Source organism: Lissotriton vulgaris, unplaced genomic scaffold, assembly GCF_964263255.1.
Source record: "Lissotriton vulgaris unplaced genomic scaffold, aLisVul1.2 SCAFFOLD_607, whole genome shotgun sequence".
Lineage (NCBI taxonomy): Eukaryota > Metazoa > Chordata > Amphibia > Caudata > Salamandridae > Lissotriton > Lissotriton vulgaris.
This window is the reverse complement of record NW_028250684.1, coordinates 726,954-744,846: the sequence shown is the minus strand read 5'-3', so window position 1 is coordinate 744,846 and position 17,893 is coordinate 726,954. Positions and strand designations below refer to the sequence as shown.

The 17,893-nt window shown below is 49.2% G+C and overlaps 1 protein-coding gene across 2 annotated transcripts in view; it reads left to right on the top strand.

Moving 5' to 3' along the window:
* The window catches only part of LOC147663162 (uncharacterized), a 92,095-nt gene that overhangs the window by 22,217 nt on the left and 51,985 nt on the right, over window positions 1-17,893 (top strand). For both annotated transcript variants that reach the window (XM_086950622.1, XM_086950623.1), the window contains exons 2-3: window positions 14,951-14,989; window positions 16,324-16,362. In XM_086950622.1, coding sequence (XP_086806748.1) covers window positions 14,981-14,989; window positions 16,324-16,362 — 48 coding nt within the window. In that variant the 5' untranslated portion in view covers window positions 14,951-14,980. The remainder of the gene's footprint in view (window positions 1-14,950; window positions 14,990-16,323; window positions 16,363-17,893) is intronic.

The window sequence follows — 17,893 nt, the reverse complement described above, 5'->3', positions numbered from 1 at the left end:
GCTGAATAAATCATACATTTACCCCCAGTCAAGAGATCTGGGTTAAATCCATTGTTCTTTTGCTCACCATGCCACCCATGTTTAGACCCAGCCATAAGCAAATCAGTCTTGACCCTGTGCCTCATGGGAACAGTCCAGATCGAACTGCAAGCCAGGTCCTCCCTGGACTGGAAACAAGCATCATAGGACCGGTTTCTGTGTATTACCCTTAATCAGCCAGGCTAGCTTGAATCCAGTGGTATAGTGAGCAAGGGACCCACTCCTGGGCATACCCATCCCATTTAGGGTGAAAAGTGCTATGCAAACAAATGATGGGCGGAATGCTGAAAACATCATACATCCCCCCCCCCCCCCCCCCCCAGTCAAGAGATCTGGGTTAAATCCATTGTTCTTTTGCTCACCATGCCACCCATGTTTAGACCCAGCCATAAGCAAATCAGTCTTGACCCTGTGCCTCATGAGAACAGTCCAGACAGAACTGCAAGCCAGGTCCTCCCTGGACTGGAAACAAACATCCTAGGACTGGTTTTTAGGTATTACCCATCATCAGCCAGGCTAGCTTGAATCCAGTGGCATAGTGAGCAAGGGACTCACATCTGGGCATACCCATCCCACATACTCCCTCTTTTGGAAGGTTAAGTTCATGGCCCTAAGGCTAGGCGAGCGGCCCTTTTTAAAGTATTTGCCACAATGGCGGTGCCTCAGCCTAACTATTGAATGCGGCTACCACTCCGAAAGCTTGGAGCACATACCCTGCACATGCCCAGCTCTACTAAAAGATAGAAGGACTCTTTTGCGAGCGGAGTGAAACAAACTAGGAGCTCTCTCATGTCGTCAGGCCATAATAGCAGCTATGAACCAAGAAAATACAAAGCTAAAAATTCGGTTCGCTAAATTTGTCTTCAGAGCTGCTAAAGTGCTGGGGAAAGAGAAGGCAGCAATTCTCCTGCTGGTCGTCCTTGCCATTTGTATGTAATAAAAACTCTAGTGGCCACCGCCGCCTCCGCTAGGCCTATATGGACACTGTTTCAGCATTTTAAAACTAGCTGGCATATTTATTTGGTCCTCTTTTCTAGATTTTTTAAAAATCTTTCCACGATTGTTACGTTATTCAATGAGCCTGATCCGTAAAAGACAAATGTATATTTGGGCAATTTTTAATTTTAACTTTTATCGCAAGATTATTGCACTGCCCTTGCACTAACTAGGGTTCTTTTTTTTGTTTCATTTTAAAATCTTTGTATAGGTATTCATGAGTCACACGGTTTTAACATATTATGGCTTTTAGTAATCAAACTATAAACTTGAATTTGAATCTATAGTGAGATGAGAGGTGTTATAAAATAACTTAAATACATGTGATAGTGGGGCTATGGAGAGATGAGAAGCACTGTTGGAGGGTAGTAGTGAGGAAATCATTGAAGGCTGTCAATCATTAAAGATTGCCAAACGATTGGTGTATCCTGGTGCATAGTCAGGTCAATATTTACTATGCTTTAAAAGCTGATACAATTCAACATATAATGACAAATGTGTTGTACAATGCACCAGTTCTCCTCAAATTTTCTTGGGGGATAGCCCCTTAAAGCCACCTTTGTATTGGTCAGGTCACTCGCTGTACTTGGTGTGCTCTGTACGGGGACTGGTGTGACAACATTTGCCAGAGCAGCTTTAGGTTTCCAGTCCAGCCATTTGCAGGAGCCTCCGGCAGTGAAATAAAACCAAATAATAAGTTAGTCGCGAGATGCAGCACCAACCTTCCCATTAAGATTTTTTGATTTTTACAAATATTTTTAATATAAAAATACTGAAATCTTTTGTAATTCAAGTCTAGTCTTTGTTTGATGTGCACACAATGTTTGACATTTAAATCATACGAATTGCTTGGGGGTCCCCGGCTTCCAGTATGGACTAAATGGGGTCCTCAGGAGTGAAAAGTTTGAGAACCACTGTCCTAGAGTCATTGTGAAGTTGTCATGGAATCATCCTGAAGTATTTAACACTCATCCTGAAGTTGTCAGTTGGTGTTCCTTGAGTAGTAAAAGATCATCAAGCATATTCAGTTGAAGTATCAGGACACCATCCCAGCGTAGGTTTAGTGATGACTCTGGAGTCCTCTCTTTTAAATATTTTGCCCTATAGGCATACTTGGGGATGGCTTGGGATGACTCCCCCAGATAATTGCAGGAATAGCCCTGCTGAGGTCATCAGATGACTTCAGAATGACTCCAGGATGATACTTGCTTTTTGACTTTAAGCAGAGAGGGCCAGGATGTTCCACGGACGGACGGAAACGCAAGTGAACTATATTGCAGGGGGCAGACAAAGCTAATACCACAGCTCATCTTGTCCACACGGAGGCAGCCGGCGTTAGGCCTGTGTGGTGTGCGCGTACGGAGGTGGCCGCTCCCGCCTGCTCTCCGAGCCTGTGTCCCACCACATCCTCACTCACCCCTCACATCCCCTGACTCCTTCCAGGTGCGCAGCCGACTACTCCCCTCTCCACCTACCGCCCGAAAAAAGGAGGGCTCTGCACAGAGCCGAGAGGACTGGCTGAACGTTTTGTGCTCAACCTTTAGCCCCAGCCTTAAGTCTCTCCAAGTTTCTCCGAGCTCTCCAAGCTATCTGGGCCACCTCGGTGGAAAGGGAGAGTAGTCGATGCTGTGGGGGGCAATTGGGGGACCTGCCCGGGTGCAAAGCTCTTAGGACATGTGCCTGCAAGGCAGTTAAAGCCACAATGTTGCGCAGATAGGTAAACAAGTGTGGTGAAGCGGTCAGCAGTACATCAGTGTGGCCAGTTTTCGGTGGACTGTTGCCCCTACTAGTGGGTCTCTCTCCTTGACCTCTGTTAAAATTCTGATCCCCCTCACACAGTCATCGTTCCCAGCTCATGGCCGCGCACGACAGAGGTAGAGGCAGGAGGGACCGGGAGGATGAAGAAAAGAGCACAATAGTTCAACAGCAGGTCCATAGAAGGTCCAGAGAACCTAAGGGGCCTAGGAAGTTACTTGGGGGCTCACCGAGACAGAATTGAGCCCCATTACAGTCTATTGCAAGTAACCAAACATCATCTCAATTCCTTCACTGGTGAAGGCCCGCCTGGGATGGAAGGCCAAGTGGTCATTACAAGAAGAACAACCTCTTATCTGACCTATCTAAATTAGATAGGTCATATAGAGGTTGTTCTTCTTCGTGTATTTATCTTCTTTCCCCCTCCTCTTAGGCCTTAAATTAACTGGGGGATACCTTTGTGTATACAGGCCAAGCAGTCATGCCAGTAAGGAACTGCTTCCCCAGAGAAAGGGCACCACTCTCCTAGCCGATATCACATCGGTTCCGCCTGTGGATCCCCAGCAGCAAGTCTTAGGCCTGCCTAGAGGTCCGCCTTCACAAGCGCTGATCAGCGAATTCTTCAGCAAGACATCAACCAAAATCCAGACCCGGGCCAGCTCACCTGCTTCTCTACAATCTGGCCCACACGTGGTGGGGATATCACAATGTTACTACAAGTCTTATGCGTTATATAAATGCAGTGGTCGACACCAGCATAAGTTTGAAAAGTTTTTTTATCACGAAGCAACGACTGTGTTGAACCAAACAACCAGCCGACACGTGTTTCTTCACTAGGGGTAGTCCTGTGACTCTTCAGAGCTGGGAAGGATACAAAACATTGGGTGAGAGAAACAGGATAAACAGAGGGTAACCTAGTCGTTGTCCTACACGGGGAACAGTGGGGAAGGGATCGCCCTTTATGCATCTGAAAACAATTATACTATACAAAGCGTGTGGTGAATAGTGACTGTTGTGATTGTGCCGCTCTCATGGGTTGGATATCATGAAAAAAGCACAGGAAAACACGGTACATGAGGTGATGTGCCATAGTATACAAGTGTGAGCAGTTGTGGTTACTTAGATGCAAAATTTACCAAAAGGGCCAAAGCAAGAAGCACAAATCTGCAGCAGCAGGTAGTACGTATAGATGGTAGAAACGGCCTCAATGCAGTCAGTGGCAAGAACGGTATCCAGTATTAATTCAAACAGGAAAATAGGTGCCTGAGATGAAACCAGTGGTCAGTTTGCGCGAAAACACATCAGAGGCATTTGTCAATGTATTGCCATGAGAGAGGATCCTGCTGGAGGACAGAGAGACCCTAGGTGAAGGAATGGAAGTGGGATACTGAGCAGACAGAAAAACGAGGCGCGTTTAAACCGCTGGGTCAGCAGAATGCAACTGGTCGAATTAAAGCTGGTTACCTGTTACATGTTTGGACTAGTGCGGCGAGCCTGCCCCTGTGTGAATGAGACATAAGTGGAACAGGGGTTAATCCAAGGACAAGGCCACCAAGAATGGTGGTTACACTGAAATTGAAATGTAGTGGATGGATCTGAAAAGATACTCACCAAAAGACCGGTGATAATTCCAACCTGGTTATGGGCGTGCATTTTATTCGAAATGATGGAGACGTCGGCACTAGAAGCGCGCCGCGTTGGGTTTGGAATACGAATGGGTGGTTTAAGGCCGCTGTGGGAGAGAGCAAAAGGTTAGGTGTGGACATGACCTAAGTAAGTTTGGTAAAGCACAAGTGGGGTTTCACCTTACTGTCTTAAAGTTGAGCCGTGAGTATGTGGGATCAAGGAGAACGGCCGGGGCAGGTGCTCAGGGCGGCGATGGACAAGTAATGCTGCGAAAAAGAGAAATGGACGCAGGTCCTGGACTACAAACAAGGTGGATTTACCCTAATGGTTGCAGCAAAAGTGGATCCAGTGTCTGGCGGAGAGGCGGGGTCGAAACGCCTGGTGGCGGTGGACAGTGTCGAGCTGGAAGCAAAAGGGCAGCAACGTAAGGAGGTGGGGAGGGGGGTCCCTGTAGCTAGCAGGCACTGGTTGAAAAGTAAGAAAAAGGACTTACCCCGGGAGCGGGGAATGCCGTAACAATCCACAAAGTAAATGCCTATTGAGAGGCGGATACGCCTATGAGGGACAAACGAAGGAGAGCGGAGATGAAAGCCGCAATTAACCATGTGTGGGGAAACCGGGTAGTCAGTGAAGCGAGACAGTTTACCTGCAATCAGTAGAAGACTGGCGGAAATACACTGGAGCCATCTTGGTAACCTGGGAGGGAATGGCAATAAAGCATAAGACGTGTAGTAACATTGTAATATCCCCACCACGTGTGCCCAGGACTGTGCTCATTCTCCAGTGTGGATTCTGTGATTCACACAATTCACAATAAACAAACAATATCCCAACTGGTATTATTGAAAAGGCAAATAAACAACTATGCATGAAGCATTACGAGAACAGAAACAAGGAGACTACGTTTTTCAAAAGTGCTTATGGCATCGTATAATCAAAAGAATAGTTTGGCAATTTACAGTTGTAGCAGCACTGTAAGTGAATGAATAACAAAACAACCCGAATTGGACTTGTTCCTCTGCATATGCAAGTGATACAAAAGGTGGCGACGCAAGTGACAATTGTGGTCCGCATATATGGCGCATAGTGAATGGTACTTGAATATATACAGTGAATAAAGGAAAACACAATTCACAGCGCCATTCTTCCTGACTTCACTAACAACCCCATCCCTAGCCTTTATTATTAATACATGTGCCTGCTCTCCACTAATCAACAAACCCTTGTACCTCCCATAAATATTACGCTCGCTTTTGGACAGCATGGAGAGCTACACTCCGTCGCAGAAACTCTTCTCAAAACCTACAAAATGGGATCTTTTTGTTAAAGTCACCGTGTGCCATAATAAATGACACATCGCCCTCTCCTAGAGGAAATATCTCTCCCCCTCGAACGTGGATCTAACAAGCCAACTTCCCTTGTAGGCCAGACACCACGAATTAGCTCTTGGAACTAAAAGCTGGACCCATGCTAATCAGCATCCACAGCCCTTCAGCTTTATCGATCTTGCAGGATCCAAACCAGCCCAGGAACCAAGACCTAGTCTCATCAGGTACCCATCAATCTTCCACTCCTTTCCGAACAAAACCAACTGCCTCCACAAGAGACAAAAAAAACCTTAAAACCTTAAAAAACAGACAAAAAAACGACGCCTTGCAATACAGAGATCTTGACTTGCAGGGGCTCTCATCAAGTTGGCACCGTACGAGAGGGGGGCATTCCACTTCCCCATCTTTAATCAAATTCCAAAATCAAAAATGGAAACTGTGGACTTTAAGGACGTCCTCACCACCACTGTTTCCCTCAACAACTTGTGGACAATCACACAGGAAGCACCCAAGGCCAGTGCCACCGATGTCGGCGCCCCCATATTGTACACTACCACAGCCAAGGCCAGCACCTTGTCTACTCAATTCACGGGGCACCCTCACAACTCTGTTGCCCAGCCACTTAAGATATCAATACACAATATCCAAGGGGTGTTACTAACGCATGGTGTGGACCCAACAAGTGTATGGCAAACGCTAGCAACAACACAGCTGTGCCACATGTCTCAACAGATAGCTGCCTGTTAAGCCTGTATCTGCCACAGTCAACATGCGATCCCTTCAATGTCCAACGGGCCAACCAACCACAATTTCCAACTTCTAGACCCCCCTCAAACTCTACAGGCGACTGACAGGCAAAGACGAATGGAGGAGAGCCATTTTCCACTTGATCTCGCAACTTTTCATTCTATGGCTTCTCAACTACCCCTGGCAGAACCTGGGGATCCATCAATGTACTGACAATCACCCAGAAATTGCCTTCTCCTTGTGTTTTCTGTGAAAGTAGTATGTGTCATATCAGAAGTGTGAGTATAGAAGGAGGATTGCTGTCTCGAATGTCGCTAGGTTCCAAGCTTGTGATTGCGGTGAAGTCAAAGTGGCAAATGCTGGGGTGGTGCTTAATAGGGCATGGAGGTAATGCCAAGTGGGTGGATAAGGTGCAACCATTTAGTTCTAGTAGGACAGATAAACAACTGGTTTACCTGCTCAAACGCATTGAAAAATGTTTCCAGTATACAGCAGTAAAGCCTGAAACCGAGGGTTTTACTGGTGGGAGGTGCATCTGCTAAGAGTGGTGTACCCCATGTAGTGTAAGCTTATGTGTTCCAACCAGTCTAAGATGTGTCGAAGGGTGATTGTGTTCAGCGTATGTGCGTGTGTCGCATGAGCTGGTAATATTATTAGGATTGATTATTGAAAAGTGGAATGACAGACCGCAAGCCAACAAAAATATGTAATGTCCTGTGGTCAGTCAGTTGACAGCTATGAGAGTATAATGTGCTGTTAGGGGTGGGTCAAATAACACTATTGGCTGTCTGTGGAGTGACTTCTGATAGTGCCAAGGCATCATAGTCTGCAGGCCAAACCGTAGAGTAACATCCTTGCTCGAAGACCACACAGATCTTTAATTGGAGCTGGTGTCAGGTCGGGCATCGCTGATTGCTACTACAGAATACCACATAGCCATTGTCTTATTTGCCGAATGTGTTTTACGGAACAGACAGCCTTTTCATTGGTTTGCATATATAGAAATACAAAGTAAAGACATTGTTTTTATTTGCAGAAATCAGTTGCTCTTTCTCGGTGTGTTACTTTGTTATGTGACTAAGGCATATTTTCCGTTAATGTATCAAGAACCTGGTGCAAATCAGTTGATCTTCCCGACAGAACCATTGTTTTTCTTTAGCATACAGGTTCTGAGGGTTACTGGGTTACCCCATTATCTCTAATGACTAGAGAATGGAGGGCATGTCTTCTTTCCTGTAAAACCGGTTCCTGGTCAATCAATCAATCAATCAAGGCATTTGTATAGCGCGCTACTCACCCGGAGGGTCTCAAGGCGCTTGGGGGAGGGGGGTCCTCTACTGTTCGAACAGCCAGGTCTTGAGTTGCTTCCTGAAGGAGAGGTGGTTTTGGGTCAGGCGGAGGTGGATGGGGAGGGAGTTCCACGTCTTGTCAGCCAGGTAGAAGAAGGATCTTCCTCCTGTTGTGGCTCTTCGGATGCGGGGAGCGGCGGCGAGGGCGTGGTTGGTCGATCGTAGCTGGCGGGTGGAAGTGTAGAAGGTCAGGCGGTCGTTGAGGTATCTGGGGCCTTGGTTGTGGAGAGCTTTGTGTGCGTGGGTGAGGAGTCGGAACGTGATTCTCTTACTGACGGGGAGCCAGTGCAGGTCTCTCAGGTGTCCGGCGATGTGGCTGTGTCGGGGGATGTCCAGGATGAGTCGTGCTGAGGCGTTCTGGATGCGCTGGAGTCTTTTGTGAAGTTTGGCTGTGGTTCCGGCGTAGAGGGAGTTGCCGTAGTCCAGTCGGCTGGTGACGAGCGCCTGGGTGACCGTCTTCCTGGTTTCGGTGGGGATCCACCGGAAGATCTTGCGTAGCATGCGTAGGATGTTGAAGCATGACGAGGAGAATCGTTGACTTGTCTGGTCATCGAGAGGGAGGAGTCCAGGATGAAGCCCAGGTTGCATGCGTGGTCCGTTGGTTTGGGTGCGCTGCCCAGGGCAGGGGGCCACCAGGAGTCATCCCAGGCGGAGGGTGATGATCCCAGGATGAGGACTTCCGTCTTATCCGAGTTCAGTTTCAGGCGGCTGTTCATCATCCACTTGGCTACGTCTTTCATCCCTTCGTGTAGGTTGGTTCTGGTGGTTGCGGGGTCATTGGTGAGGGAGAGGATCAGCTGGGTGTCGTCGGCGTAGGAGAAGATGTTGAGGTTGTGTTGGCGTGCGATGGCCGCGAGGGGGCTCATGTAGATGTTGAACAGGGTGGTGGTCTGAGTTATGATCCTTGAGGTACGCCGCAGATGACTTCGGTGGCCTCGAATCTGAAGGGGGGGAGGCGGACTCTCTGGGTTCTTCCGGCGAGGAAGGAGATGATCTACTCCAGTGCCTTCTCCTGGATTCCGACGTTGTTCAGGCGCTGCACTAGGGTGCGGTGGCAGACCGTGTCGAACGCTGCAGAGAGGTCCAGGAGGATGAGGGCTGCTGTTTCCCCGTTGTCGAACAGGGCTCGGATGTCGTCGGTGGCTGCGATGATGGCGGTCTCGGTGCTGTGGTTGGCCCGGAAGCCGGACTGCGAGTGGTCGAGGGATCCATTAGTCTCGAGGAAGGCGGTCAGCTGTCTGTTGACGGTCTTTTCGATGACTTTGGCAGGAGAAGGAAGGAGCGAGTTGGGGCGGTAGTTTTTGAGGTCGGTTGGGTCCGCTGATGGTTTTTTTCAGTAGGGCGCTGAGTTCGGCGTGCTTCCAGCTCTCTGGGATGGTGGCGGTGTTGATGATGTTCCGGAGGTGGGATGCGATGACGGAGTCGTCCTTGTTGAAGATGTGGTGAGGGCAGGGGTTGGTTGGTGATCCGGAGTGGATGGAGTTCATCGTGCGGATGGTGTCTTCGGTGTTGACCGGGGTCCAGGCGCGGAGGGTGGTGGTGGGGGGCGTTTGTACGGTCGTAGGGTGCGTCGGCTGTGTGCTGAAACTGTTGTGTATGTCTGCGTCTGTTTCCGGCGCTGGGGTTCGAGAGCTCTTTGACGATGTTGAAGAGTTCCTTGCTGTTGTGGGCGTTGTTGTCCAGTCGTTCCTTGAATGCGGTTCTCTTGGTGGTGTGGATCAGCTGGTGGTGTTTTCGGGTGGCGTGCTTGAGGGTGGTCATGTTGTCTGTAGTCGGGTCTCTGCGCCAGGCTTTCTCGAGGGCCCAGCAGTTCTTCTTGGAGCTCTTGAGTTCGTCGGTGAACCAGGATGCTTTCTTGCTGCCAGGTCTGACGGGGGGGGGGCTCTTCAGTGGAGCGAGGTCATCTGCGCAGTTGGTGATCCACCTTGTGAGGTTGTTGGCGGCTTGGTTGGGGTTTGTTGAGCTGGCGGGGGGGTTCTGGCTCAGGGATGTTATGAGTTGGTCGGTGGTGATCTTGTTTAAGCTTCTGCGGGGAATCTGTTGCGGGTGGTGGTGAGTGGTGGTCCTACTGAAGCTGAAGTGGACGCAGCTGTGGTCTGTCCAGTGGAGTCCGGTGGTGTGGCTGAAGGAGATGTCCTTGCTGGAGGAGAAGACGGGGTCAAGCGTGTGGCCGGCGTAGTGGGTGGGGGTGGTCACCAGTTGCTTGAGTCCGAGGTTGGCGAGGTTGTCCAGCAGGGTGGTGGTGTTGCGGTTGTTGTTGTTCTCTAGGTGGAAGTTGAGGTCCCCAAGGATGATGTGGTCAGCGGAGGGGAGGGCGTGGGGGCTGATTAAGTCGGCGATGTCTTCGCTGAATTGTGTGCATGGTCCCGGGGGTGAGGATGGTCTTGGGGTCGGTGTGTATCTGGAAGTGCAGGTGTTCGGCGGTTGTGAGGGTGTCGTCGGAGTTGGTCGTGATGCGGATGGTGTTCTTGTGGACGATGGCGATGCCTCCTCCGGTCTGGTTGACGCGGTCCCTTCGGGTGATCTTGTATCCGTCCGGGATGGCGATGGCGATGTCGGGCACTGAGGAGGCGTTCATCCATGTTTCCGTGAGGAAGGCGACGTCTGGTGATGTGGAGTCAAGGAGGTTCCAGAGTTCGCCGGTGTGTCTGTGGACGGAGTGGGTGTTGAGCAGGATGCACTTCAGGTGGTTGCTACTGGTGCTCGGCTTGGCGGGTGCGGTGCAGGTCCGGATGCAGGAGAACTTGCAGGATTGGCAGGTGAAGGGTCTGTGGCTGCGTCCTGGGGTGGCTCGGTGGCAGCCGGGGATTCGGCCTGTGTTGAGTGCGTTGAGGGTGGCGGTGTCGTAAGTCCGGCGGGTGGGCTGGCAGCTGCGGGGACCAGAGGGTCTGGCGCTGGGCGCGGTCCAGGCGCGGACGGGCGCATACTGGCTAGCCTTTGGCGCACAATCGGCATGCCCACTGCGCATCAACGCTGCGCGCACGCATGCACTCTGCCATAAATGGAGAGTTGGGGGGGCGGGGCGAGGGAGGAGCAGCTGGGAGGCGGGAGCGGGGTGGCGAGTGGGGGAGTGAGCGGTGCGGTGATGCTGGAGGGAGCGTGGGTGGGGCCGCGGGGGAGCAGCGGCAGGGAGCGGGGTGGGGCAGAGAACAAGCAGTGACAACGGGACAATGAAAGTGAAGTGCGCTAAAAACGACGAAACAAACAAATACAAGTACAATAACGAGGCAATTTACGGTGATACAATTTACCAAACAACGAAGCAGGCACAGAGGGCAGGCAGGGTCAGGGGGCCAAACCAGCAGGGGCAGAACTCTCTAGGCAGCAGGAGGAGGCCGGGCACACTCTGGGTGGGCCACGCGGTGGGAGGAGCGACCGGGTCTGACCAGGTCAGATCAGGTCACAGCTCCTCGCCTGTGAGCCTCACCTTATGAACCTTTGTGGGAGGGAGGAGCAGCTGGGAGGCGGGAGCGGGGTGGCGAGTGGGGGGGTGAGCGGTGCGGTGATGCTGGAGGGAGCGTGGGTGGGGCCGCGGGGGAGCAGCGGCAGGGAGCGGGGTGGGGCAGGGAACAAGCAGTTACAACGGGACAATAAAAGTGAAATGCGCTAAAAATGACGAAACAAACAAATACAAGTACAATAGCGAGGCAATTTACGGCGATACAATTTACCAAACAACCAAGCAGGCAAAGAGGGCAGGCACGGTCAGGGGGCCAAACCAGCAGGGTCAGAACTCTGTAGGCAGCAGGAGGAGGCCAGGCACACTCTGGGTGGACCACGCGGCGGGAGGAGCGACCGGGTCTGACCAGGTCAGGTCACAGCTCCTCGCCCGTGAACCTCCCCTTATGAACCTTTGTGGGAGGGAGGAGCAGCCACAATCCTAGGAGGCTGTCTCATTGCTCGCTGTCCCCCAGTGTTGGGCTCCGCTCCGGCGGCTTGACAGGGCGACTTGAGTCCTGAGGCCTACAGCCATTCCCAAGCATCTTCTAGTGAGTTAAAAAAGCTTGCTTTGCCATCTCACCGGGAAGAGCACCAAATATTTCAGGATTAGTACACATAGCATTTGACAGCTAGGAAGGAGGCTCTGTGCTGTTGCACTTTTACTGTGTAGTTCGGGAAATGCACAATGCGGGCATTATCAACAACAATTTCGTCAAGTTTCCTGGTTTCCTGTCGGATGATGTCCCTGTCACGATAATGTAGTTAGCGAATTAGCATTGGACTGGGGCTGGAGCCTGATGGAGGCCTCCTTGTCAGGATGCAATACATACATTCTACTGAGAAGAACTGCATGAGGGAATCGGGCAGAAGCAGGTTTCACAGCCAGTTGCCCAAATCGTTAACAGGGTTACATCCTTTGATGCTTTCCAAGAGACTCACCATGCGCACTTTATTTCTGCGTGAGAGGCCCTATGCTTCTTCAGCCCTGTCCTCAAGGGGTGGACAAAATCTGTCAGCAGCTGGACTTAGGATACCAGTTCTTTGAATGCCAACGGAGTTCAGCAATGGTCAACTCTGCCATGCATAGTTTGTCTGCTAGTTTACGATGATGTGTGCAGCAGATTAAAGTCTATTGCTATGCTGTTGCTCTTGCTTTCTAAGGAGACACAAATGTTCACAGTGTTGTGCGGGTCCTTTCCACTGCGTGCTGTACCTTATCCAACTTCTCTTGTAGTGACCAGGGGTGATCACGGGCACCTACAGTCACGGTGTGGCAGACCATTGCAGCACCCTGCTAGATATCTTTGTGGGTGGGTTGATGGCGCTCGTTCAGAGGCAGCTTATCAAGAGGGGATGTCCCCTGGGTCCAGTGCACAATCAAGGGGCAGAAAGCACATGGGGTGGGCCTGCTTCGTAGTGCCTTGGAAGTCCGCTGAAGTGCTACAGCACGAGCAGCTGAGGCCTCCTATCCAGGCGCAGGTGGCCCCAACTGGGCCTCCTTGGGGCTTGCTGCAGTCACCAGCACAGATTGAGCACTGGTGCTACTGCATGTTGGCTTGGAGCACAGGGAGTTGATTGGCAAGTCAGATTAGTCACTTCAGTCTAGCAAGCTTTGTAAAATGTCCCCACTCAACAGCAATGAGTGCACTTGCAGCTATTGCTCTTTAGCTTGGGTAAGCAGGCAGAGTCCCTGGTTAGGGCAAGAGGGTCAGTAAGGTTGTTGCGTCAGTGTTTGTCTCAACATTCAGGGCCCAGTTTGGCACATGGGCCAGTTGCATGTGCCTAAAGGGTGCAGCGCCTCAACCCCCGGTATCTACCACAAGTGGATGATGCAGCTGCAGCTTCCTATGCCATGTGGGGAAGGCAACAGCGGTAGGTTTCTGGCTCCTCCGCCTGTCTGGGTCCCCAGGGGGGTATGGAGGCTGCACTGGGGGGGGCTGTGCACCATCAGTACTCTTGGATGCTTCAGTTCAGGGCCGCTGACCGTTCGGCAGCAGCATGTTCCATGCACCCGCAATAGTCGTTGATGCGAGGACCGAAGGGGGGAGGGGCATCATACACGCCATGCCTGGGAGCATGCCCCAGCTCCAACCGTCAGACCAGATGTCTTCTTCTCCACTCCTCCGGCTCCCAGGGAAGCAGCATCTTGGCAACCGCACCGACAGAGCAGAGCTTTTTACTCAATTCCAAATGGGAGGGCCCAAGTCAGCGCAGCCAATCAGGCAGTGGCAGCAACACAGTCGCAGCTAAGCCAGCGGCATGCCAGCAGGGACCGGGCCCAAACTAGGTTCCTCATGCCCCTCAATATGCTCACACCGGATGACCATGTCCTCAGTAGCCTGATCTCAGCAGAGGCCCCCCACTCCACTTGCAGTTACCTCAGAGATGCCAGCGAAGCAACTGCTGGATTGCAATACACCAGCAGGCCTGTACCGCTAGCAGCAAGCCAGCTTTGTGCAGCAACAGTCACTAGGGGTTTCACAGGTGGCCTACCCGCAAACGGCCTGTACCATCGGTTGATGGTCATCATCAGGCACAAGATCAAGGCGCCGCAACTGTTCAGGATATGGATGGAAGCAGGAGTACTCTGGATAACCCGGATTTATCCAGCAGAGCTACCTAATGCATGTCCACCATCTTAACGTTGCTCAACAGACTTCCTTATGAGAAGACGCTGTTTAGCCACACTTGTTTGTCATTTCAGGAATGGGATCTACCAGTCAATGGCCTTGTTGTAGACGTTGATGACCTGTTATTTTGTAAAATGCCAAAAACCTTGGCGCAGATAAACAATGTAATTCTTCCGGATGCGGGGCATGAGTTGTATGATAGCAATGTTGAAAGGCACATTGGGGACAAAATCGAAATCGTGTATTGCCAAGGACAATTACAAGGGTCAATTACAATGAAAGAATGAAGTTGCTCACATTTTAAAGTGCATGTGTTGTTCGATGTAGATTGATTTCCCTTTTGCATTTGTTTGTTACAGTATGTGTGAACCAGAAGCAAGGTCTCCAAGATGGTTGTGACTTTTTGTCTCCAAACTTATTCTGATATAGGTGATCAGAAAGGAAAATGTCTGAAGCCAGATTCGCAGTAATTGGTGGCTTTTGCTTTTTTATACTAAACAGCAAGGGTCAAAAGTCAGTGCATAGAATTTCAAAAGCATTGTAGGTGAAGGGCTCGGCTTTACACACTTCATGTTCATGCTGTGTCCTTTGGTAAGGGTGGAGGTAGAATGTGTTGAGTGATTTTCAGAGATTGCATTTGAAGTCAATGTACAGTCAAGTCAAGTCTTCCAATTGATCATCCTGGTTGGGATGTATGCTTTGTCTAAGTTACATAGAGGAAAACATTGCCGCTTTGTGAAGGACCGATCAGATAGCTCAAAGATTTAATGTGTCTGCTACAGAATATTCTGGTAACCTAAAAAACACAAACTAAAATCTTGCCATGAAGGTCTAAGCACTCTTTCAAATGTTTGCATACAGGAAAAGGATTTTAACGCTCTGCACAACTGCTTGCAGTATTAAAAGTGGATTGCCCTTCAAGAGGAAAACAGAGGTCTACTTTTACTGGTCAAATCATTTGAAGGATTATGATATGAAAATGTAAACCTTATGCAATCTTTCAAAATGTATGTTCTTGTTCCTTTTCATCTCTCTGTAGAGTCCAGGATTGGAGAAGTCGCTGTGCCCAATGGATCAGGTATAGTCCCCTGTATGAGAAGAGCCGCTTGTAAATCTGTGGATGCCTGCTGTATTGTGCTGTGTGTCATAATGGCTTAGAGGAAGAGTGGCAGCTGTTCGCTGCAATTTGTTTTGTATGACACTAGCTCAGAAGAACAGTTACAAATCCTAGTATGCAGCATAGTAAGTTAATCTATGCCTTGATCATAGTAACATTCCCAAATCCTTTCAACAGTGTTGTAAGATGCCAAAAACCTTGGCCAGTATAAAAAATGTAATTCTTGCTCATGAGGGGCATGAGGGGCATGATCGCCGTGCTGAAAGGCATGTTCGGGACACAATCCAGATCAATTGGTGCCAAGGACACTGTCTGTGGTAATCTGTTCCTGAATTCCAGTGAATACTGCCCTTTTAATAGATTTTGCCTGTGACAGAGAGATTTGTAATGGCGAATGTTCATTATTTTAACAAACAAGATTACTTTCCTTTAATTAAATGTGGTGGAGTAAATGATGGTTGATTAGAAGATGTTTATGAAACCGATGTACAGCAGGTCATGATTTGGAAGCAGTCTATGTCATGTGATTGCAATCTCAGTTTCTTAATATTTGGACACAGTTTGTCCCAGACACAATAGCTGGTTTGCCAATTTAGTTGATGGGTTGAGAAGTAAATGGCTCAGATAAATGTCTCCAGGAATAAAACTTTGAATCTCTTTGGCCATTTTACAATTCGAGAATCCAGAATGAGTAGGAGGAAGTTGCTCACACTATAAAGTGTAACAGGGATCTTGACTTTTGGTACTTTGCATTTGCTGTGCAATGTAATTTGGCTTGGCTTTTGAATTTGTTTGTTACAGTGTGTGCGAAGTACATGCAAGGTCTCAGCTGGTTGGGAGTCTCTAAACTTATTCTGATTTAGTTGTTCAGAAAGGGAAATGTCTGTAGCCAGGTTCCCAGTAATTGGTTCAGAAGCTAGTGCACAGGGGTTTCTTGGTCATCCTGGCTTGGATGTATGTTTTGTCCAAGTTACCTAGAGAAAAACATTGCCTCCTTTTGCAGGGCTGATCAGATAGCTAAAATATGTAATGCGTCTGCTACAGAATGTTAACCTTAAAAACACAAACTAGAATCTTGTCATGTACAACGGAGTGCTCTTGTTGTTTTTACGTAACAGAATTGGGTTCTAACGTTTTGCCAAACTGCTTGCAATGTTAAACAGTGATGGCCCTTCATGAGGAAAACTGAGGTCTAGCTTTACTGGCCAAGTCTTTTGAATGATTACAGTACTACCATTTAAACATTATGCAATCTTTCTAAATTGGTGTTCTTGTTACTTTTCAACTCTCTGTAGAGACCAGAATCTGAGGAGCCGCTTTTCCCGAGGCATCAGGTATTGTCCCATGTGTGAGAAGCTATCTCTGATAAGCAGATTGAAATACTTAATGCACTGTGCTATGTTTGGTTGTGATACTGTCTGATAAGAACAGAGACTTCTCTTTTCTGCACTGTTTTGAGTATCATCCTGGCGTAGAGGAACAGAGAGAGCCCACTGCTGCATGGTGCTACATGTCATAGTGGTTCAGAGGAACAGAGGCAGCTGCTTGCTGCAATTTTGTTTGTGTGATATCAGCTCAGGTGAACAGAGACAAATCTTAGCATGTAGCATAGTAAGTGGGTCAATGCCTGGATCAGAGGAACTGTGCCAACTCCTTGGAACAATGGGTTCTCGGTGATACTAGCTAAAAAGACCAGCAGCAGTTACTTTCTGCCCACTGTTGTGAGTGATAGTGACCAGCGATGGCTGCTGCCAATCTGAGGTGGGGTGGAGGGGGGCGGAGAGGAGAGGGCAGTAAAAGAAAAGTAATAATAAAAAATATAAACTTACCTTTCCTGCCAGCCTCCATGATCTTCTGCTCCTGCTCCATGCCTCGCTGCTCCACTGCTTCAGTCCCGGCACTGCAATCCCCAGGAGCACAGGATCTTGGACTGCACACAATGCCAGCGCTGCTCTCATGCTACTACTCCCAGCATGAAAGAAGTGCTTGGATTGGGCAGATCGGTGTGATCCGGTTATACACTCCTGCAGGGACTGGGAGCCTGTCCCCCTAGGCCCTAGGATATCTCCAGGGAACAGTCTGGAGATATCCAAGTGCGCATGTTGATTTGGCCAACCGTGGACAGCCAGCCAAACCAACATGCGCACTTTCAGTGGCTACCACTCCTCCTTCCTCTGCTGTGTGACACTGCAATATTGCCCCGCCATGCCCTAGACACGGCAGACTGGAATTAAAAATAAAATGACAATAAATTAGCTTTATTGTCATTTTCTTTTTCTTCTGTCGGCTGCATTTCATCAGTGAGGTGACGCTCCTCCACCATAGCTGAGGAGCCACCCCTGATAGTGTCTCAGATGAAATTTGCTAGCTCCTTGCAGCACTGTGTTGTGTGTGATGACATCTTCGATGAACAGAAACAGCTCATATAAACAGTAATAGCTGCTTTGCTGTGTTGTGTGTGATGCAGGCTCAGATTAACAGTGACAGCTCAGTGTCTTGTGTGACTCTGGCTCCGATGAACATCGACAGCTGAGGTCCACTTTTCTGTGTCTTAATTGGCTCAGAGCAGCAGTCACAGCTCCTTGCCACAGTGTGTTGTGTATGATAACAATTCACAAACAAGCATTGGCAATGCAATAGGTCTCGCATTAATTAAGTTTGAGCTATTGGCATTGCTAAATATTGCAACACGAATTGCAACAAAAGTCTATAAATTGTAGGCCAAAAAATGTGATTTTTTTTTGTAGCAATGGTGGCATGCTGCGCTTTAGATGAATATGTTTAAAAGTAAAGTGCGTAAGGCCTGGTAATAAACACTACCAGGACACCAGTACGCACTACTCAAATTCAATTTTAACGTTAGTA